Source organism: Sordaria macrospora, chromosome 4 (assembly GCF_033870435.1).
Source record: "Sordaria macrospora chromosome 4, complete sequence".
NCBI classification, from domain to species: Eukaryota; Fungi; Ascomycota; class Sordariomycetes; order Sordariales; family Sordariaceae; genus Sordaria; species Sordaria macrospora.
In genome coordinates, this window is record NC_089374.1 from 4,497,306 (window position 1) to 4,517,136 (window position 19,831).

The following is a 19,831-nucleotide window of genomic DNA, read 5'->3' on the forward strand; positions in this document are numbered from 1 at the left end:
ACGGAAGAAGATATGCATGCGCCTTTGGTCGCTAGTTGAGGGCATGGCACGCGCAGATCAAGCCCGATCAGTACCTTGATCATTTAGGCTGAGCGTTCGAGACGTATCGAGGGTCGTTTGGCAGTATTGAATATCTGAAAGATCATCATATTGGCGAGGAAGAGACGGAAGAGTATGTGAGAAGTGTTGGCGAAGTTTTCACGGTGGCGGTTTAAATTTGGTTTTTTTTTTTTTTTTTTTTTTTTTTCCCCTTTGCGTCCAGATGTTCTGCTTCACGGCACCTCTTGTTTTGTGTTTTTCTGTTTTTTTTTTGTGTGTGTGTGTGTGTGTGTGTGTGGCATCGATAGCATCGACTGTGGGTGTTTCCTGGTTTCTTCTGCAGGCGTTTTGTTCCATTGTTGATCTGGAGAGAGGAGTTTGGGAGTTGCTGTACTGTACTGTACTGTATGTTATATGTTCTCTCTTCCTTGCATTTCCTAACTATGGCTTTAACACCAGCCTCACTGGGGAGTAGGATATGTACTTGCAGCGAAAAAGCGTCAAGGGGTGGTTTTTTACTACTTAGCTTGTTTTACTGCTTGTCCTTTTGCGGGCGTTGGTGGGGTGGAATATTGCGTTTAAAAGTTTGTTGTGAGCGAAGAATGAGTGGTAATTAGAGTAGCAGAAATAATAGGGGAGGTATCGCGTGGTTGCTGTTGAGTCGTGGCCTTGGAGTAAAGTGACTGGTTACAGATGCCCTTTGTGACTGGAGTTGAGGAGACGGATTCGTATTTCGTGAGGAACTTTGAGGGTTCAACAATTTACGGCTGGAAGGCGAGTTGACGGAGTAGGATTAAAGGCAATTCAGGTAAGGTTCGACCTGCAATTAGGAAGCACAACAGATTAAGGATTTCCAAGGAACCGGGTTCTTCATAGACACAGTGATCGGAGTCAAAACTCTTGGTTATCTTCCTTGAGAGGATGAACTGCATGAAAGGAAGCACCGTCGTTATGGTAGACACGTTCGTGGAGGAGGATTGTGATCGGTTCATATACGCTGGTTCGAGACATCAGGATGATGGCCAGGTTAGGGACCGCCGATGCACTCGGGCTCTTCCCAGATAAGCTGGTCGATATTTGAGCTCTTTGCTATCCCGCATGAGAAGAAGGACTGCAAGAAAGGGAACAATGTGTCTTTATGGTATCGTATTCCTCTTTACATAACATTCATATTGCGTATCGTACATGGTGGAAGAGAGGGAATAAAACGGGGAGCGTGTTGCCAGCCGATTTGCGAACAACAGCCACCACGGATGTTTTTACCCATATCGCAGGACCCTTCAGCATAGAGACCCAACGAACAGAAACCACTCCTCTGACTGGCTCTGGCCGCCACCATCCATCGAGTATCCCTGGACGTCCTTTTCCCTCATATTTGATCTGCCAGTGTCCGCATGCCGTACCGTCTGGTCGAACCGTTGATTGTCCTTGTGCGTTCGTTGAGGGTGTTCGTTGGCCTTGAGTGGAATAGGAACGTAGTGTAGTGATGCCGTCCAGGTTGCGAACCAGTAGTCATTTCATATTGCCTGCCCATTTTGTGCACGCCATACCGCCTCTCCCTATTCTGTCCGACCCATCCTACTTCATCCCCATCCCCTCTCAAGCTTGCTTTTCACAACAAGCTTAAGACTCCTCCAAACTCCTCCAAGGAATCGCCCCAAACCGGCTCAACGTCTCCAGCTTTCCATCGCCCAACTTGACGTTCGCCGTGCGAATAACGCGCGGATCCGCCCTCATGGTCCTGCGAACCTCCTCGTGCGTCGCGATGCTGGAGTCGTAACGCATGACGAAATAGTGGCCGCGCGTGTGGCGCTGCTGGTTGGTGGAGATGGGACGAGGCAGGAGGAAGGTGCCCCAGTTCTTGATGTCGCGAATTACGCCGCCTTGGTTGAGGATGAGCTTGCCGGCTGTTAGGACGAGTCTGTGTTTTTTGTATGTTAGTACTAGTTCGTTATTCGAAGAGTCGAGAGGTGAGGTTGTGTCGGTTCGTGGGAGTTCGAGGTGGAAGGTATGGTCGAGGGGCATGACGGTGGTGGTGGTTGCGGCGGTTGCGGTGGTTGACGGGGAAATATCTGGTCGAATACGTAGGGAGAACGAGCTCGAAGTCGACCGGAAGTCGGGTGGGAAGAAAGGAAGGGTCAGATGGGAGGGTAAACATACTCCTTCACCTCGGCAATGTTGCCCGGGCGGACCTATTTCGAGATTGAAGTTAGCACGTCTGTTTCTGTTCCCTTTCTCCGCCTGTCTGCCTCTTTCTCTTTCTTCGACCTCATTGCTAGTAACTAAGAGTGACGTACAATACCAATAGTCTCATACAACATCTTGTCTTGTCTGGTGGTTGGGCGGTCGGCTGGGGGGAAACAAAGACGAAGACCAAGGACGTTCGTTGTTCGCGATGCGAAGCGATCGAAAGCGCGTATAGTAGATTGGAACTCGACGTCGGCCGGCGTCGATAAGAAGTTCGGAGCCCCACACCTGGAAACCTCAAGGTACCGCTGTGGCTGCTGTTGTGACCGGGCCCAGAAGGCGTTGCCGCAGTGCCGCAGCGGGTGTGCCGCTCGCCGGGTGCCGCTGGAAATTTTGTGGGGCTCGAGAAGAGGTTCGAGATTCTGCCAGGTTCACCGCTTACCGGATTGGGTGTACGTCCTTGGTAAAGGAAGGAGGGAGGTTGTTGACTTCCCACTTTCTCAAGTTCACCTCTTATTAACAACAGTAACTGTAGAAACATTTGTCGGGGTCATTGGTCTCTCAAAGAAGCAGGTTTGAAAGGTGTATAACGAATGAAACTCGTAAAAAGTGGGCGAAAACCACTTGGTTAGTTTACATTACTTAGTCTCTTCAACTCTCACGTCTCTCTCGGTAACGTACCTCTGATTCTAGAAACATGTCTGAGGTCTACTGATCTGCCCAAGATTTAGTTCTAATAGCTCTATCAAGAATGAAACGGTCTTCTAAATCGACGAAAACTACTTGCTCCAAAACTGATTCTCAGGCCGCTCATTCACCTCCCGAAGGCACTTCCATGTGGTTATAAGTGTATACTCTTATGATATTGTGTATCTGGGAATGCGCTGTGTAAATGTATTCTTTGCTCTTTGCTCTTTGCGAACCAACCACAACCACCTTCTCTCCGACCTCTGAGATTTCGATGGATGCGCCGCTTTGCCGCAGTTCAAACATATTCGAAGAGGGATGATAACCCCAAGCCTGCCTGCCATGGCCCATGATAGCCACGAAAGCCTTCCCACCATCCGCTGGTAATATCATGGTCCTCAACGCTTCTTCTCCTTCCCCTTCCACAGATGCTGCTCACTAGGACAAACTTTCTAGTAATCCTCAACATCCATACCCTCCCCTCCACCTGCTGTCCCGGGAGCAGGCGCCTTAGCAATCCCCTCCTCCCGACACCAGAGCACGAAATCGTCAATCACGCCGGGCCACGCCTGATCCTCGTTCCAAAAGCCCAACGTCTCATCCACCAGCGTCTTCTCCGCAAATGCCAGCGTCTGGTTCCACATATCCTTGTTGACGCTCCTCGTCCACTTTTCTGCCAAAAACCGCTTCCATGCGCCCAGCCAATCCACGTTCTGGCTCTTCCACGGCCGTGGTCCCGGTACTCCCGTATCTGAAGACTCGGCGGTACCCAAGAACAAATCCCAGAATACCAAGGCGACATCCTTCTCCAGCGCCTTTTGGGCAGGTTCCGCCTTACCCAGGCCGAAAGCGAACTGGTAGACCTTTTTGAAGTAGGCCGGATTTTGCGGCAGGTTCTGAATGCACATCTGGACGTAGTTCCTGTGGGCGGTCGGGTCGGCGGGGATGCGTTGCTCGAGGTAGACGGCGGTCCAGCCTTCGACGAAACCTTGGCGTGAGATTTGGCCGATGGAGTCGGCACGGACGATTTCGAGGACCACGAAAGCTTCGAAATTCTCAATGTTGGCGCCCATGGAGGAGATGTAGGCTTGGGCCGACTCGGCGCCGATGGCGTCGACGGGTTTTCCGGCTCCTGCTGTTGTTCGGTCCTCGTCTACATGAGGTTAGTTAGTACGAGGGGAATAATGTGTAAAGAGGCCATAGAGACATACCGCTGATCAGACGGTCGAACAATTGATTCAACGCATCATCTGGGCCTCGCTTCCTTTCCCGATCGTTCATATACCTGTATTCGAAGTATAAAGTTAGTCTTCCGTTTTTCAACCTGATAATCTTCAAAATAATAAGCAAGGCAATCAGAAGCCAACACGAACTCTAATTCTGGCGCATTTCCCAAGACTTCCGAGTTCGATATCCCCTTGGGACCTTTGCGCAGTGGACCCAATTCCTCATTTCTAGTGGTGGTTATGACAGGTTTTATAAACTTGAGATCCTCCAACTGAAAAGACCCAGGCTCATCATTGTCCGTCATTATTCGGGGATATCGGGAGTAAGATTGTGACCGCGAGTGGCTCTGGCTCCCCTCCGTCTCAGTCCCAGTCGCATCTTCGCTTGGAGTAGCCGACTTTGCTTGCTTGGCTGGGTTGCGCCCATTCCTCTTTTGGAAACAAGAACCAAACAGCTTCGAAAACATGTTACTGTGTGTCTTTGAAGAGCCAAGTTGAAGTGCAAAAAGTGGTAACAAATGCCTTTGATGGGAAAGGGGTCTGGGTCTTGTTGCTTTCATTCGCCAGCGGGAAGGACTTCAAGGTTGAGCTGTAGAGATAGCCTGGCCTGGGGAGGGCTCCACTGGAGTGGCCGCGGTGTGCATTCGAAATGCAGTGTATGTAGTTGGCGTGGTTGCATTCGTAGCGCCTCTCTCATCTCCCGTCTAATGATGGTTTTGTTTCCTTCAAAACAGAAAACGAAAACCCAGGGGTTGCAGACAGATGTTGACGGTTGCAAAAAGGAAAACCGCAACACGACTCCCTAATAAGACATTGTGTCGGGATGTCGATCCCTTGTAGGACTCATTGGTGGTAAACAGCTTGTAACTAGCTGTAGGAAAGCTGTAGGGAGTCCTGATCCGAACGACCGTCTTCTTTGGCCGGCTTCGACCCGGCCCCGAAACGAAACACTTCTCCTACGTCCCAACGTATAATTCGAGGGGATACAGATATTGCGTGCTGTGCTCCGTGGTGCGACATTGCAAATTTACATGGGGGTATGGTATGGGTATAGTCGGTAGTTGCAAAGAAGGGATGAGGACGGACGGAAGGTGACCTACAGATTCGCAGCAAGTTCGACATTGTAGTTTGCGTTTCGGAGATACTGTGATTCAAAGTTCAAATATTAGCTTTCTTGTTCGTAGTCGTACTCGCACAACGTGAAGGGTAGAAAGTTAGGTAGAAATGTAGAGCTGTGAAGCGAAAGGGACGTTGTTGCATAGGCGCATAGCATGGTAGGCAACAAGTCCAGTCGGACCGATAGAGAACCATATAGCCTTCCTGCGGGACAACAGTCTCCGAGGTTCCCTTCTCGCGATAAAGCAGCACACGATCCCTTCCTTCCCATGACATTGGATATTCTTGGGCTTTTGCTGCCTGGAGGGTTGTATATAAACTCACCCGTTGCGCACTGTCCTTGGACGCGTTCGTGACAGCGACAAACTGGGCCACCCTCTGCCTCTGGGTGGCCGTTGAGGGCAACCTAGAGCTACTCATTTTTGGTTGTCTTTCAACGTTGTGTCGTCGGGGGAGTTTTCGTCGTTCGTTCTTCGAGTGCTGGGCGGAAAGGCACAATCGAAGGATGGGAAGCTATGCTTGGGTGTATTATCGACTTGTGATAGCCTGATAGAAATTCTGTTTTGGCGAAGGTGAGAGAGCTTGTTACTTGTTCGGGCACGAGTTTGACCTCAGTCGGTTTGCGAGCCCAAAGTTCGTCGCGGGGCAGAGGCCGATAGGCGGGATCGGCTGTTTGGTTGGTGATGTGGCAGACGGACAGGAAGCTCGAAGCGCTGTTGGACGGTCTGCTATGTTTATAACGAACTGCGGCGCAGATATGGGACCGAGGTTGGGTTGGGCTTGAAGAAATGGTAAGTTGTGATGCCGTGGATTTCGGTTTGCAGGTTAAGTTGCTTTCGTTCCTTCTCGCGCGTCTCGTCGAAACATCGGAAGGCGGAGGGGGAGCGAGTCTTTACCTAGAGCGGGCACTTGGAGGTACTTAGGTACCCAGCGAAGCGGGACGGAGGGGGCCGCCGCGGGCGGAGGAACCAAGGAAAAGCCCACTGCAACCACAACCATTCAGCGCTATGAGTCCCGCTAGGGCAAGGCTGAGAAAAAAACGTCATGGCGGGGGAAGTCGCTGCGACCACAACACTTCCATGCAGTGCAGTGCGGTGCACACCTTCCCGCTACGTACCGTACCCGACCCGCCTGGTTGTGTGTCTGCCGCGGCGGCAGTGCTTGTCCCCGGGTCTTGGCATTAGACTGCTGGATTGGATGCCCGGACTTCTTTACGGTCCACCCGCCCTACCGGAGGCCGGAGTCGGTATTCACACGTGGAGATCATCACTTACACAACGGTCTTGCTTGGTTTCAAGTAAACAACCCCGAGAAGCATGGAAATCACGCCGACGATTTTACGAATGTGGAGAATATCTTTCAAGGCGGGAACATCATCTCTTCTACCGTCCAGTATCGTCACAACTTCCTACAGAATGCCCCTACAACAAACCACACACATACAGCTCAATTTGACGCAAAGCAATCAATCATATATGCGAACGCCATAAACATGAGTAACATAGCAAAGTCATACATGGAGAACCCCAAACCAAAGGTCATCCGATCATACCGTACCCCCTCAATTTTTGCACATGCCTGGTAGTAGTAGCTGGTATCCCCAAACCTCTCATCCACATCCCCCATCATGAAACTGTAACCTTCTTTTCGTTGTCCATAATTCGTCGTCATCAATCTCATCATCAATATCCGTCAAGCCCAATGGACCACCCCACCAGCAGAAAAAACCCTTCCTGTTGCCGTGGCACCAACTCTGTCGTTGACGGTGCCGCTTCTGTTGTTCTCGCTTCCTGTAGGTTTGTAGAAGCCCCATTGCCGATGGCTCGACCCGTGCACCTTCATGGTCTTGCTCTTCCCCATGTCACCACCTCTTCTTGGACCACCAACAATTCGGCCACCACCACCTCTAATGGTTCGACTCAGCCCATGCCCCTCAGAGTTCACCTAATCCCCAAGCGGCATGCCTTCCAAGTCATCCAGCAGCCTTCGCCAGTTATCTGCCAACATCTCCGAGTACTTGACTCGCTCCTGCGCCCAATCCTGCGTCAATCTCGACACGTTGTACTGCGTGCCCTGGAAGAATCGTAGCTCGTCTCTTATACATTCCTTGACAAATACTGAGCGGTTGTGTTGTGTGACAATGGATTCCTTGTCCTGTCGAAGGTGTTAGTAGACTGATAGTATATGCATAACGGAGAAAAAGGACTTGCCTTGATGATCGCCTCAACAACCTTCTCCTTCTCTCCCGGCTTAACCATCCCCTCTGGCTTTGCGTTAAGCGCCTGTAGCTTCGCCTCATTCGTTTCGATGCGTCGTTGCAGGAACGGGATATTGTCCTTGTCGAGACGCTCTCTCCTGTCGAACAGATCACGTAGACTGACTAGCGCATCTCGCTGCCTCTTCAAGTCCTCCAACACACCTTCTTCCCAAGCCTTAGCTTCATCTTCCATCAGAGTCTGTGCAGTACGCAGGTGCCTGCCCATAGCTTGTAGCCCGTCATTGAGCAGTGGCACGTCGTTACTGTCGGTGGCGTAGGTGTCGGCACTGGCCTCGGTGAGGGAGATCAGAGAAAGAGCCATCCGGGCGTGATCGGCTGCTACGCCTTCTGAGCGCTTCACGAGACGATCCATGATGGTGCAGGTGCTAATGTAGAGCTCGGCACTGCGACGAACGCCTGCTCGCGTGCGCGCGAAGAGCTCCTCTAGAGTTGGGGGAAGCGAGTCCTCGAGACCGGGTGGTAGTGTACGGCCGGTGAACTCGTCTTGGACAGAGATTGTAGCTTGCTTGCGCCAGACAGCCAGTTCCTGTAACACACGTCAGCATATGCGCAGAGACAAGAAATTCATAGGTAGACATACCGTAGGCACCGTCAAGAACATAATTACCAGCTGCTCCTGGCCCAAAACCGGGTGACGCACAAGAGCGTTGAGGAACCTAGCCAGACCGCGGCGGCGCTTCTCGATAAAGGCTCCATCGTTAGAGAGATGGTTGCCGTTCACTGTCCCTGTTAGCGTAGCCCATCTTCTCCGGAACTATATCCAACTTACGAGCAACCCTCTTGGGCGGCAACAATGGCAAGACTCTAAACGGATACCGCTTGTGCAAGCAATCCAACAGCCATACAAAGTCGCTGTATCGTCGGACAACCTTACTGCCACGTCGTATGCTCGAGACCTCGTAGTTGTGGTGCTGGAACATGAACATGCCCTCCTTCTCCGGCATCAGATTCACCAGAATGTTCTCTTCCACGTTGCTTCCCGACCTGACATGTCCAATGCTTCGGTTGGGGTTGGAACCGCCGACCGGACCACCAACGGACTGGCCAGCTCCTCCACTTCCACCAAATGGACTTGTGATGGCATTGTCTGCTGGCTCGCTAAACCCTCCTACCGAGGAGTTACCGGGAAAGTAGTTCCAGGCGCCATTGCTTTCTTGAATCGACTCGGCGACGTTATGAATCGAGCTGGGACCCGAGGGTGGTTGGCTGGTGGTGAATGTGGAAGTAGTCCGGCCCGGCAGCGCGGTGCTGGTCGTCGTCAGTTCGGGACTCGTACTGTACGAAACAGCGCCATTGCCGTTCAGGTCAGGGCCGCCGATCGAGCGAGGGACATTGGCGGCGCCGTTGTGCCCCGTCGAGTGTTCTAATGGGCCATGGTTGTGGCCTTTGTGCAGGTCGGGCGCGTTCCACGGATCCTCGGGGTACTCCATTGAAACTTTCCTCAGCGTGCGCGGTTGGTGTTGTTGTTGTTGCTGCTGCTGTTGCCTGGGAGGAGACGGGGTGGGGGCTTTTGGTGGTGTGACGGGTCGTTGTGGAGGTTTCGCAGCGAGTTCAGATAGATCTGGCAGCGTAGGCACGTTTTCAACAAGACCTTGTAGTTTGGGCTGGGGAAGTTCTGGATAGCGAGGTTACGCAAGAAGGTTAGCTTGCCATGACACTGAAGAACTAACGGACCCACCCCCCGATGGCGTTGACCAAGGCGGTTGCGGATTGCGGAGCGCGCAAAGTACCAACAAGGAAGATGATGTGATGGGCAGAAGAATATGGGGTAGATAGACAGGTGAAGAGGAGGATATGTTTCTGGAAATAGTAGGAGGAAAGAAGACAGACGGACAGGCCAAAGGTTAATCGAGTTGGCGGTAACAATCAATCAGCGAAAACGGGGGATGACATATGACCGCATTCGAGGTTCGTGTTGGTTGCAATGGGTTGGCAGAACTACAAGAAGGTTGGGACTTGGGATGGATGACCACCAGCAGCGGCAGCAGCTGAAGAACCGGGAAACTAAACGCGCCCCGACACCTTGTTGCGCCGAAGCACTGCAGATACGTTTGTAGACCACAAAGAAAAAAGGAAATACAAAAGTGGATTGGACAATGCAAAAAAGAAATAACGAAAAAAATCAAAAGTAGAGAACTCACTTCGTCGTCGTTCGTCCACGCCGTCCAAGCTGGCGACCTCCCCTTCTTGGACAAGGCCAATCAAGGCCAGCAGGACGTTGAACTCGTTCCTGCCCAAGTCCAAGCCAGCGTCCCCACCATTGGCACCGTCACCCCCACTACCAGCGCCTGTAGCAGAGGCCGAAGCAGGGGCAATGATACCCATTATGCGCGCCTGGTCATCGGCGCCAAGCTTGGCCGCTGCGAGTGTCCGCGCAACACCTCCGGCTGTGATCCTTCCATTTGTGCTACCGCTGTTGTTCTCTGTACGGGCTACTGCGTCGAACGTCTCGATATAGCTCTCTGGAACGTCGGTCGAGGGGAGGAGGCTGCGGATCAGATCGGCGCGGCTGCGCTGCTTGCGCGGGGTGGGCATGTCCCAGGGCGCCGAGTCATCGTCATCGTCGGCGAATAGGGCGCTGCCGGAGCGGGCAGTGGGCGGTTCGTTGTTGTCGAAGAGGGTCGAGCGGCCGCTGTTGTTGGCCATCTTGGCTGAGTTGAGGGCGGCCGAGTCGTCGTCGGGAGGGGAGCTACCAAAGAGCGACATGTTTGTGCTGGAGCTTGGAGCTTTGGAGGGAGGATACTCGAGAGACGGGCAACCGAAGGCTCAAGGTGTGTAAGTCTGTTGGAGAAAGTTTCGAAGTTGAGTTCAGAAGAAAAGATGTTCGGCGCAAGGCGAGGTTAAAGCAAAAGGTAAGGCCACTGCACTCTGCAAGGCTTCCTGTTTCTGCAACGGTTGACGGCGTGAATCTCACTGGCAGCGTCGTAATGCGACTCGTAATCTGGATGCAACGGAGGGCTGTTGGATGTAGGTACTGCTGATGGTAAGCTCGAGTTGGGATTGGCAAGGACCAACCTCAATGGGACAGGGCAAATATGGAAAAGCCAACTAGTGATCAAGTTTAAAGATGAAGCTATCGCGACCAGATCCGGAAGAAGAAGAAAACGAACAGAAAGAAGAAAAAAGTCAAAGCAAGTCCAAGATGTTGACAACGACGAGGTTTTGTCTCTAGCTCTGCTGCTGCTCGAGGAAAAGAAAGTCAAGATGCATCAATGATGACGGCGCGCGGCGGGCAGGAACAGGCACAGCTACGGCATGGGCACAGCACTGTTGGCGCGCCGACTCCAAGGCTGACACAATCCCCTTCGGGAGGGCTGCATACAGTGGCTTTTGGTAGTGGGAAGCGCGCTGTGACGGATGGACCGTTCCCGCTGGAAGCTGGAAGGAATGGACCGCGGCCAGGGCGGGAATGGGGCTTTGACCGGGGTAGCTTGCGGGATTGACATGTCACTGGCCAATGGCCTTCTTCCGACTGCCAGGTACGGACAGCAAGTCTTTGAGATCCAATGTTGACCATGTCACCACGCAGCAAAGTGGTATTTACGATAAAGGCAATCCTCATGGCTACGATGGATCGCAAAAGCAGGAACACGTCGATATGCTTGGGGTTTTCATAATTGCTTGCGTTGTCAGCAAGTGGAGTGAGTGTTGGCCGCATATGGGAATCCACTCCGTTCTTGGAGATATGTACGAGGCCCAACGAGCTAGACGCCGGCTGGACTGACAAATACGCGGATGATAATAATACAACACAAAAAAGCACTACAGAGCCATGGACGGACTCCAGTACCTATCATACAACAACAAGGAGGAAGAGCGCAACAACGAGTTTTGGTTTGAAAAAAACCGCCCATAATCCCAGGCAATATTCGTGTGTTTCGTGTTCATTAGAAGAGCTTCTCCGACACCACCGCATCCCCAGTCTTGCTGGCCTTGACCTTTTCGGCCCTGACCACCTTGACCTTCTCGCCGCCCGTCGGCACCTTGAAGTACAAACTGGGCGACTCGCCGGGCGCGAGCTGGTGGCTGAGATAGCCCCTATGCGCCGGATCTCTGTAGTACTCGATATCCCAACGGCTGGTTGGGTCCGGCAGGCGGTAGTACTTCTTCTTGAGCGACCGCGCCTGCGCCAGGATCTCCTCCACGTGCTCCTTGCCCACCGGCAGCGGCTTATCGGTGTGGAGAGACTTGCCCTGCACCAGACGCTTGAGCGACTCCTTAGTGTAGAATCGGGTGACGATCTTGCCGCCGGCGGCCTCGATGGCCTCGATGGCCGAACCGGACGCGCGCGAAACCGTGATGTTGATGGGGATCTTGAACCCTTCCTTGCCGCGGCCGAGGAGCTTGATGCCGTCCTTGATGCTGCTGCCGATGATGCCGGACTTGATGATCTCCTTGGGGGTGATGGGCTTCGTGGGGTCGATACGGCCGGCTTCGATCCATTCGTGGAGCTTGTCGAGGTTCAGCTCGGACATGTCGGCAGCGAACCTATCACAGACACAAGTGGTTAGTCGCTAGTAAGTTCTTGGTATGAATAGCTCGTATCGGACAACTGGTTGAGGAGTTGTTGGACATGGCGCATAGCGGGGAGGTCATGGAGGACGACGTACTGGTTAACGAAACCCTTGCGGCCGTGAGAGACGATCAAAGGCGTCTGACCACCCTGGAACCATGGGTTGACCTTTCCTTTGGACTTCTGACCATTCATACCACGACCCGAAGTCTTGCCATAGCCAGAAGAGGGACCGCGACCCTTGCGGATGCGCTTGTGGTAGGCGCCCCTGTTGTCGGACAAGCTGGCGAGGATGGATGCGCTTCTGGTCTGGACGGAGAGGGCGGCGAAGAGGGAAATGAGGGACGACGACGAGGCAGGTACTGAAGGTCTCGTCGCTGTGAGGGAGGCCTGGCAGCATCGCGCCGCCTGGGCGAGCGGTAACCTGGGAGGCATGGCAGAGGCGGAGGCGGAGGACACGGGAGTGATGGGTCGGGGCGGGCAGTCTTCCGAATTCGAGGTCCGTTCCTCACAGCAACGGCACTTCCCCGAAAACAAAAGTTCAGGACCCGCGCCCAGCTCGCCAAATTCCGACCGCCTGCCGTCGCGGGGGTGGACCGTGCACCCGAATTGGTCAATCCCGCGCAGCCAAAGCGGATGAACGGCTGAGTCAGCAACCTATTCCCACATCCAACGTCCTCGCCAAGAGATGGTGACTCTCCAAAATATCCATCTTCGATATCACTTACACGGGATATGAATCAGTGTGTGAGGGGGTCAGTGTGATCAAAATGTCTACGTCTGGGTTTAAAGATCTAGGTGCCATCCACATATCTTCAACTTTAATCGCTGAAGATACACCCCCAAAGCAAGATGGCCACTATTGGAGTGTCTCTTGGCAACTGGAGATGCATCGCGAAAATATTGTGTGGAAAAAAAACTTGGTAATGCTCACAGTATCGATACGTCTGCCATAAGCAATATACAAACACATTTCATGCCCGGAGACTACTGGTGAGTGATGAAAATTGGTTTTTAGATGCAATCAGCGTTCGAATCACGCCAAATAATTGCGTAGGGCGCCTGGAAGGCACGTCAACCTCGAGTGTTAACGACTTGGAGCTTTTCGTGAGTGTTCAGAAAGGTAGAAGCAACATCTATTCCGCACCGGTCTGGGAGTTGCTTGAATCATCACAGGACTCGGCGCCTCGATTTGGAAGCGAAATTACCACCTCTTTCTTGCTACGAGAAAACCCACCGCACCTTCCGCCGTCAACCGGCCGGCACACCCTCCCCCAAACATCAGATGACAAGACCGGCTCTTCCCGCCCACCCTAAGGTAGCCAAGCCTACTGCCGCCTGTAGGGCACCATATAAGCTCCCTTATCCGACCCGTTTACTACAACGAGACCCCAAAGCCTGTGTCTATAGGCGCAGCGGTTCCGTTGATGAAAACATTGCCGGGTGCGTCGGTATCCTGTGGTACAGTTTTCGTAGGTCGCTAACTGGAGGATTGAGGTTCGTTCCGCAAGCTCAACAGGGCGACTTAGCTTTTTGTTTTGTTTATTCGATTGGAAAATGCATGACGATCATGGGTGGACATGTCGTTCTTGCATTTTTCTTTTGTGTTGTGGGGTTGATAAATGGGTTTGTGTTCCGACAGGGGAGGTAAAGGGGTGATAGGTGGTTTGGGTGCGACCGTAACGTGACCCCTTTCGTCTCTTGATGTGCGCACTCTGAGTCGGCAACAACTTGCATCGGGGGCAGCAAGCTCATCATCAGCGCCATTGCTTTCATTTGACGCTTCTGACGTTTACAGTATTGTTCTTTGTCTTGCTTCATCCACCCAAACGATATTGTGGGATACATTTTGGAGATTTTTTAATGGAATTCTAATATCTCAAGTTTGATGAGCACCTCGTTTCATCAATCACTGCAGGCTTGTCACCTATACCGTTCGTCTTTTTTTCTCAATGGTTTGAGGCCCGACGCAATTGTCGTAACCTCTACCGGGATTTTTGGACGACTCTCATCAGGTCACGGACTCGCATCAAATGCATCGTTGGAATTGTCCGGCACAATCATCTGAACGAAGCGTCTTGATTTTAATCTGGCGATAAATCGACAGGGTTTTCGCAATGTTCGCAACTTCGTGCTGGGTTGGGTTATGTTGTCTCCGAGGGTTCTGACATGTCGCAAGATCCTGGCACCGACTCTGCTGTGATGGCGTGCAAAAACGAGGTATGTATCTTCTGCATCCGAACGGGTGGTTTCCTTTCCTCCAGAATATTGTTCATCGACCATCGCGGCAAGGGAGTCGCCCAGGTGTTTTCTCGTTTTTGCCTGACACTGCACACTAGCCCACTCCCGACTCCTTGCCCGGGCCTTCTCCCACCACCGGCCGACATGCGCACTTCCCGCCACTCCTTGCTGCCAGCCGGAGGAATCCCTTCATCCCATCTCCTCCCGGACCGCCAACAGGCCCCAAACCTGCCCCGACCCCTCCCTGATGGGTTTATAGGTGCACTTTCCCAGCCCAACAATCACCACAACATCCAGCGGCGGCCACATGGTGCAGCGGTTGGGGTCGCCCCATTCTGTTCTCACTGCGCGAGCTCGTGGGTTCGATTCCCAAAGGTTGCCAATGTCTTGCCAGACTCACCGGTCCTTCGAGGAAGCTCAGACACAACACCACCGCAAAGTAGACACACTGGTATACCTTGTGGTAGCAAGCTACATCACCTCCCAGGGAGAGATGTCCTCATCGGCCCCCCGTAGGGACGGCTTTGGGGCCCGTAGCAATTAATTCGTGTCGCTGTGGGCTTCCGGGAGTATTGGCTTATGTCTCGCACCTCCGACCCCATGGTCACGAATTAGAAATGTGTTGGACCGTCGCACCTATTTTTTTTTTTTTTTTGCGATTTTCTTTATGGTCTTGATTGAAGACTTGGTTTTGCTTTATAGAATCCATCCATACCTTGATTCACCGCAGACTACTAATCAGCATAGTGGCATGCTTAACAGAAAAGAGCATTATTGAAGATATTGAGTCGGGGCTTCTGGACATCGTTCAGTGCCTACCGTATTTCAAACCCAATGACTTCGTAGGTAGGCTATGCACGTGGATATAAACATGAGCGAAACATAGTGCTGGACAGAGAGAGGTGGCATGGATAGGTATCTCCAATACTCCGTTGATTGCAACGATTATTCCGGAATCCGAGTTTGAACGACACAAGTTCCATGTCGGAACAACTGGCTGTAAAATATGCAACCGCCAAGCATGAGGCGGTGCCGTCCTGATGAATGGCAGATGCCATTAACATTCCGGCAGTGGGACAAGTAAGCCGGTGAAGTGGTGTTCGGGTAAAATCGAAGATTGGAAGTTCAATACCCCTCGCTTTGGCCAAAAAAAACCCCCCAAAAAAAACAAAAAACCGTCACAAAACATCAGTAGGGGCTTTACCTTGTGCAACTAGAAACATGTTGGACAGAGTTATTCAGGGATTCTCCAATCTACGCAGAAGACGGTTAGGAGCTGGCTTTGTTGTTGTTGTTGTTGTTGTTGTTGTTGTTGTTGTTGTTGTTGTTGTTGTTGTTGTTGTTGTTGTTGTTGTTGTTATTTTTAACGTCTACTTCCGCCTCCCGTAGGGCATGAGACGTACCGCACCGGTGAGTCTAGAATACAAAATTAAGAGCAATGCCCTAACTGTCTACCAAAACCATTAATCCGAGGGCAAACCGAGGCTTATTGCCAGTGTAAATCATGTGTTGCCCATAGCGTAAACGCGGCCCAACACTTATAATCGAATCGCCCAGTGAGCGAGCCGCCAGTATATGACGGAACCTGTAGCACAAAGGAAAAGATAAAAGAAATGACAAAATCACTCCTCTCCGCTCTCGCTCTCGCTCTCGTCCTCCCGCAAGGCCTCCTCCCGTCTCCTTGCACGGTGAACTAGCCTGTCCAAGTCCATCGTAACCCTCTCAATGTCGTGGCCATGGCCAACCTCCACCCCTCTACTCCGTAAAAACCCCGTAAGGTTGTCAGCGGCGCCACCGCCATCAGTGTGCTGTTGCCAGAGGGTCTGGCGCCATGCCTTTCTCGTGCAAGTTCATGAAAAGAAGTGCGAGGTCTGGATCCTAGCGATGAAGCGCTGCCAGTAAATTCCAATAGCAAGAGAGAGATTCTCCCGGGTTAGGAGCTGGCTTGGAGAAATGGAATAGACGCTTGAACGCATACCGACCGTGACATGTTTCTTTTTTTGTTGCGAACCCTTCGACTGGGAACTTGTCCATCGGAGGGGAAATTAAGTCCGCCCGCTCCCAACCGGTCAGGACCGGGCCGCGCCGACTAACTCCACTTCGGCCCTTAATGCGCTAAAACATCCACACCTTGTTTTGGGAATGAACACCTAACGGGGAACGTCCTTTACATGGTGAAGCTGCAACTTTCACTCTGCACTTTGCTCTTACCTTCCGGCTGCACTCGGACAGTCGGACTTGGGTGCTATGGAAATCACCAACCGAACGAAAGCTTTCTGAGAGATTCCGGTCTCCAGCAGATCCTTTGTGGATAATGTGACATGGAGGTCACCAAGAGCGATATACGTGGTCGCCGGAGATCTTGAAAGTTTTTATTGTATCATCTAACTTTGCGAGTGTTTCCGGTTGTTACAGGAAGCCCCTGCAGCCATGTAGAGTAGCCTGCTCCGTTATTGGAGGTCCTATTCTTCACAACCAGTGGGCAGAACCTCTGTTGTCCGAGTCTGACAATTGCCTTCCCAGTATCTAACTTTAGGCATGGCCTGGCTTCCAGAGCTTCCTCTTCTCAGAATCATCATCAGCATTTGCCACTCAGAATACCTCAATACAAGTCTTGTCCGGGATAGCTACCTTTTCCCCTATCATCGGTATGTATATTTGCGTTGGGAAAAAGAACAGCGTGCGCAATTGAACCCCTCTTATGCATGCAATAACATTTCAACAACATTTGGTCGAGGGGCTTCTTTTATTAGCATGTGAGAAATGGACATAAATGCAACGGACTTCCTTATCCGCCTGGTATGCAGGCATTGCATTTATTTTCACGCAACCTGACCAGCCACGTTCAGTCACTGGACGAGGGTATAACTCTTGCCAGTTCTTTTGGTTCTTTCCTTCAATCCCTTCAATTCCTTCCAAAGAACCAGCAGCAACAGCGGTAGTTCCTCCCATCTCTGTCAAAGAACCAGAACCAGACCCATCAAAGCAGTTCTTTAAAACCTGTGCTGCTCGCTGCTTGATTCCTCTTCTTCTTTTTTACTCGGTAACATTATTATCCCCCTCATCCGACTCCCCAGCCTTTCGGCAGCTCATCTTCTGCGACCATGGCTCCCAAGGACACCGCGACCGTATCCGAGGCCGACGTGCCCCTCACGACACTCGCCAAGAGCGATATCATTCCATGGTATCGCAAGCCCAACCTCCAGTGCCTTTACGTCGTGTTGTTTTTTGCTGCTACGCAGCAGAATGGGCCTCGGGAATGGATTCGGCTTTGATGAACAGCGTCCAAGCCCTGCCAGCTTGGAAAGCTTGTATGATTTTCTTCCATTCCACTGCAGATCCTGAGAGTCCCAACGTCATGGAACATCGGCTAACCAACATTTTGGACAGTCTTCGGTAACCCAGAAATGGGTGCACTCGGCCTCCTGACGGCCATGTACTCCCTCGGGGGAATTTGTGCCACTCTATTCATTGCTTGGATAAGCCAACGATACGGGCGCAGGGAAATCATGCGCATATTTTTGCTGATGCTCTGTGGTGGTGCGGCCATGCAGGCCTTTTCCACAAACACTTCGATGTTCCTCGCCTCGCGGTGGCTGCTGGGGTTTGGGATCCCGTTCTCGCTGGTTAACAGCTCTGCTCTACTCGCAGAGCCGACCCATCCCAAAGACCAACCGACGTTAATCTCTCTTTTCAATGCCACGTGGTCTCTTGGTGCAATCCTGGCCGCCGCAACAACCTACGCCGCCTCGAACATCGCCGGTGACTGGTCCTGGAGGCTACCCAGCAAATCGTGCCGAGTGTGTTGCAGTTGGGTTTCCTCCAGTTTTGCCCCGAGTCACCTCGGTGGCTCACGTCCAAGGACCGCCATGGGGAGGCATGGAGCATCATGATGAAGTACCACAATGAAGGGACCAATGGCCAAAAGTTTGCACGGATAGAACACGATCAAATTTCCATCACGCTCGCTGAAGAACAAAGGCTCAAGAGCCCATTCATTTTTGGGGATATCTTCCGGGATGCGCCAATGAGGAAGCGCTTCGCCATCGCTGCTATCATCGGGGTCTTCGGCCAATGGTCGGGCAACGCTCTACTCAGTTTCTATACGCCGATCATCCTCGATGCTATTGGCATCACGAACGGAACCACACAGCAGCTTATCATCCTTGGCCGGACATGCTGGGAACTGGCCGTTGCTGTCCCTATGTCGTTTTTGACACCGCGATTCGCCATTCCGCTGAGGGAGTTGAGACCGATCCCTAAGGAGGCATCGGAAGAGGACACGGAGGAGACGGATTGAGAGGGGGTGATGTTTTCTCTTTTTCCTAAAGGGTGTTGGCGCCGGAACTTCCTAGAACACACGTCAGTATCCATACCAAGTATGATTACCTAATATCATCACCAAGTATCGGCCACAGATTCTTGTGCCTGTTGTTTGACATCGCTGGTGCTAATGCCTTGTGTCATTTTCCGTGAAGTGAAAGAAGGGGACGTGTGCGGGAAGGAGCGCTTGTCTTAAGGCGCTAAAACACTTATCCACACCTCCATCCATGTGAGAGGAAGGAAAGCTGGTCGTGAACGCCTTTCACGCGAAGTCACAACGTCCATACTACCCTTGCCCTTGCATTCGAACTTGGGCGTGATCGCAATTACCGAGCTTGTCTTCGACCCTGACGACCTCGTTAAAGGGAAGTCGTAACCGGCCTTGTGCGATGTTGCCCGCTCTGTTCTTGCAGACTTTGCGAGGCATTCTCCCTCTTGCTCGTTGGCTCTTCGCAGTCTTCCGTTCAATCTCTCTCCGGTACAATACTATCCAATCACTCCCCAATTACAATCACTTGCTCATCTTTTGGAGACCTGAACCATCAACGATTACCAGAACAAACACAAACATACTGGCATCACTTTCAAGGTCCTCTCAGGACACGGTTACTGTCACATCAAGTGAACCTCTTCGATCTACATCACGTCTTGAGGGTTTCATCGTCAAACTCTCGTCGCAGGAGTTAGTTGGATTCGCCTTTCACGGTCAACATATCCAACCTAGAGCGTGTGCCAGAACTGTAAGCTTCAACTATTCATCATACCCAATTCCTGTTGTACCTTTGGGCGGGATGGGCGGTTGGCAGCTGTTGCTACAGAACGAATAGTAACCAAAAGCTCGGCGGACAGACATTTTTTCTCCACTGATAACTCTTTCCAGACCTCTAGGTCATTGTCATTTGATCAATCTCAACAATCGACCCAACCTCGTTCAGACGGTTCAGACATCGGGCTCTATCCTCAACGAGCAAAAGATGTCAGCCGATTCATCGCCGTGCGGGACACCAGCCTGGAACGACAGCTACGGTGTCGAGTTTAACGGGTTTGACCAAGTTGACAAAGAGATACATATTCGGATCTTTAGATATATGCTCTCCACCTTCCAGGGCCATTTCGGGTTGGAAACCTCCAAGCATCGAACCCCCAGACTTTGTCTGAATCACGAGGAGAAATGGGACGATGATCTCGCCTCTGAATTTCGTCTTGCCTTTTGTGACTGCA

At 52.0% G+C, this 19,831-nt stretch overlaps 5 protein-coding genes across 5 annotated transcripts; 1 reads left to right on the plus strand and 4 right to left on the minus strand.

Annotated features, from left to right (window-relative positions):
* Window positions 1-1,194: 1,194 nt before the first annotated feature.
* SMAC4_02078 (mitochondrial 37S ribosomal protein bS6m) lies at window positions 1,195-2,586 on the minus strand. Its single transcript, XM_003350317.2, has 3 exons — window positions 2,337-2,586; window positions 2,200-2,231; window positions 1,195-1,960 (listed from the first exon to the last, which is right to left on the minus strand). The coding sequence occupies exons 1-3, from the start codon at window positions 2,358-2,360 to the stop codon at window positions 1,663-1,665; spliced, it is 354 nt and encodes a 117-aa protein (XP_003350365.1). The 5' UTR covers window positions 2,361-2,586; the 3' UTR covers window positions 1,195-1,662.
* Window positions 2,587-3,094: 508 nt separating this feature from the next.
* SMAC4_02077 (uncharacterized protein) lies at window positions 3,095-6,114 on the minus strand. Its single transcript, XM_003350316.2, has 4 exons — window positions 5,580-6,114; window positions 5,240-5,283; window positions 4,125-4,198; window positions 3,095-4,066 (listed from the first exon to the last, which is right to left on the minus strand). The coding sequence occupies exons 1-4, from the start codon at window positions 5,673-5,675 to the stop codon at window positions 3,366-3,368; spliced, it is 915 nt and encodes a 304-aa protein (XP_003350364.2). The 5' UTR covers window positions 5,676-6,114; the 3' UTR covers window positions 3,095-3,365.
* A 235-nt stretch (window positions 6,115-6,349) lies between these two features.
* SMAC4_02076 (uncharacterized protein) lies at window positions 6,350-10,675 on the minus strand. Its single transcript, XM_066089703.1, has 5 exons — window positions 9,675-10,675; window positions 8,303-9,148; window positions 8,114-8,253; window positions 7,466-8,059; window positions 6,350-7,409 (listed from the first exon to the last, which is right to left on the minus strand). The coding sequence occupies exons 1-5, from the start codon at window positions 10,237-10,239 to the stop codon at window positions 7,200-7,202; spliced, it is 2,355 nt and encodes a 784-aa protein (XP_065946963.1). The 5' UTR covers window positions 10,240-10,675; the 3' UTR covers window positions 6,350-7,199.
* Window positions 10,676-11,124: 449 nt separating this feature from the next.
* Window positions 11,125-12,573, minus strand: SMAC4_02075 (mitochondrial 54S ribosomal protein uL15m). The gene is made up of 2 exons (XM_003350314.2): window positions 12,144-12,573; window positions 11,125-12,021 (listed from the first exon to the last, which is right to left on the minus strand). The coding sequence occupies exons 1-2, from the start codon at window positions 12,479-12,481 to the stop codon at window positions 11,421-11,423; spliced, it is 939 nt and encodes a 312-aa protein (XP_003350362.1). The 5' UTR covers window positions 12,482-12,573; the 3' UTR covers window positions 11,125-11,420.
* Window positions 12,574-17,391: 4,818 nt separating this feature from the next.
* On the plus strand, window positions 17,392-18,701 carry SMAC4_02074 (uncharacterized protein; the record flags this gene model as incomplete). Its single annotated transcript, XM_003350313.2, has 4 exons — window positions 17,392-17,510; window positions 17,570-17,598; window positions 17,678-18,087; window positions 18,150-18,701. 4 exons carry the CDS (start codon window positions 17,392-17,394, stop codon window positions 18,585-18,587), a joined length of 996 nt encoding a protein of 331 aa, XP_003350361.1. The 3' UTR covers window positions 18,588-18,701.
* Between the last annotated feature and the right edge of the window lie 1,130 nt (window positions 18,702-19,831).

Excerpts from the sequence above, each read along its gene's own strand:
- SMAC4_02078 (XM_003350317.2), bottom strand. The coding sequence starts at position 2,360 with ATGTTGTATGAGACTATTGGTATT. Across the intron at positions 2,232-2,336 it reads TGTATGAGACTATTGGTATT|GTCCGCCCGGGCAACATTGC; the intron begins GTACGTCACTCT and ends ATCTCGAAATAG. Across the intron at positions 1,961-2,199 it reads AACATTGCCGAGGTGAAGGA|ACTCGTCCTAACAGCCGGCA; the intron begins GTATGTTTACCC and ends CAAAAAACACAG.
- SMAC4_02076 (XM_066089703.1), bottom strand. The coding sequence starts at position 10,239 with ATGTCGCTCTTTGGTAGCTCCCCTCCCGACGACGACTCGGCCGCCCTC. Across the intron at positions 9,149-9,674 it reads CGTGGACGAACGACGACGAA|AACTTCCCCAGCCCAAACTA; the intron begins GTGAGTTCTCTA and ends CTCGCTATCCAG. Across the intron at positions 8,060-8,113 it reads TGTTCTTGACGGTGCCTACG|GAACTGGCTGTCTGGCGCAA; the intron begins GTATGTCTACCT and ends CGTGTGTTACAG.
- SMAC4_02077 (XM_003350316.2), bottom strand. The coding sequence starts at position 5,675 with ATGAGTAGCTCTAGGTTGCCCTCAACGGCCACCCAGAGGCAGAGGGTG. Across the intron at positions 5,284-5,579 it reads CCAAGGACAGTGCGCAACGG|TATCTCCGAAACGCAAACTA; the intron begins GTGAGTTTATAT and ends TTTGAATCACAG. Across the intron at positions 4,199-5,239 it reads GTCGAACTTGCTGCGAATCT|GTATATGAACGATCGGGAAA; the intron begins GTAGGTCACCTT and ends CTTCGAATACAG.
- SMAC4_02075 (XM_003350314.2), bottom strand. The coding sequence starts at position 12,481 with ATGCCTCCCAGGTTACCGCTCGCCCAGGCGGCGCGATGCTGCCAGGCC. Across the intron at positions 12,022-12,143 it reads CGCAAGGGTTTCGTTAACCA|GTTCGCTGCCGACATGTCCG; the intron begins GTACGTCGTCCT and ends TGTCTGTGATAG.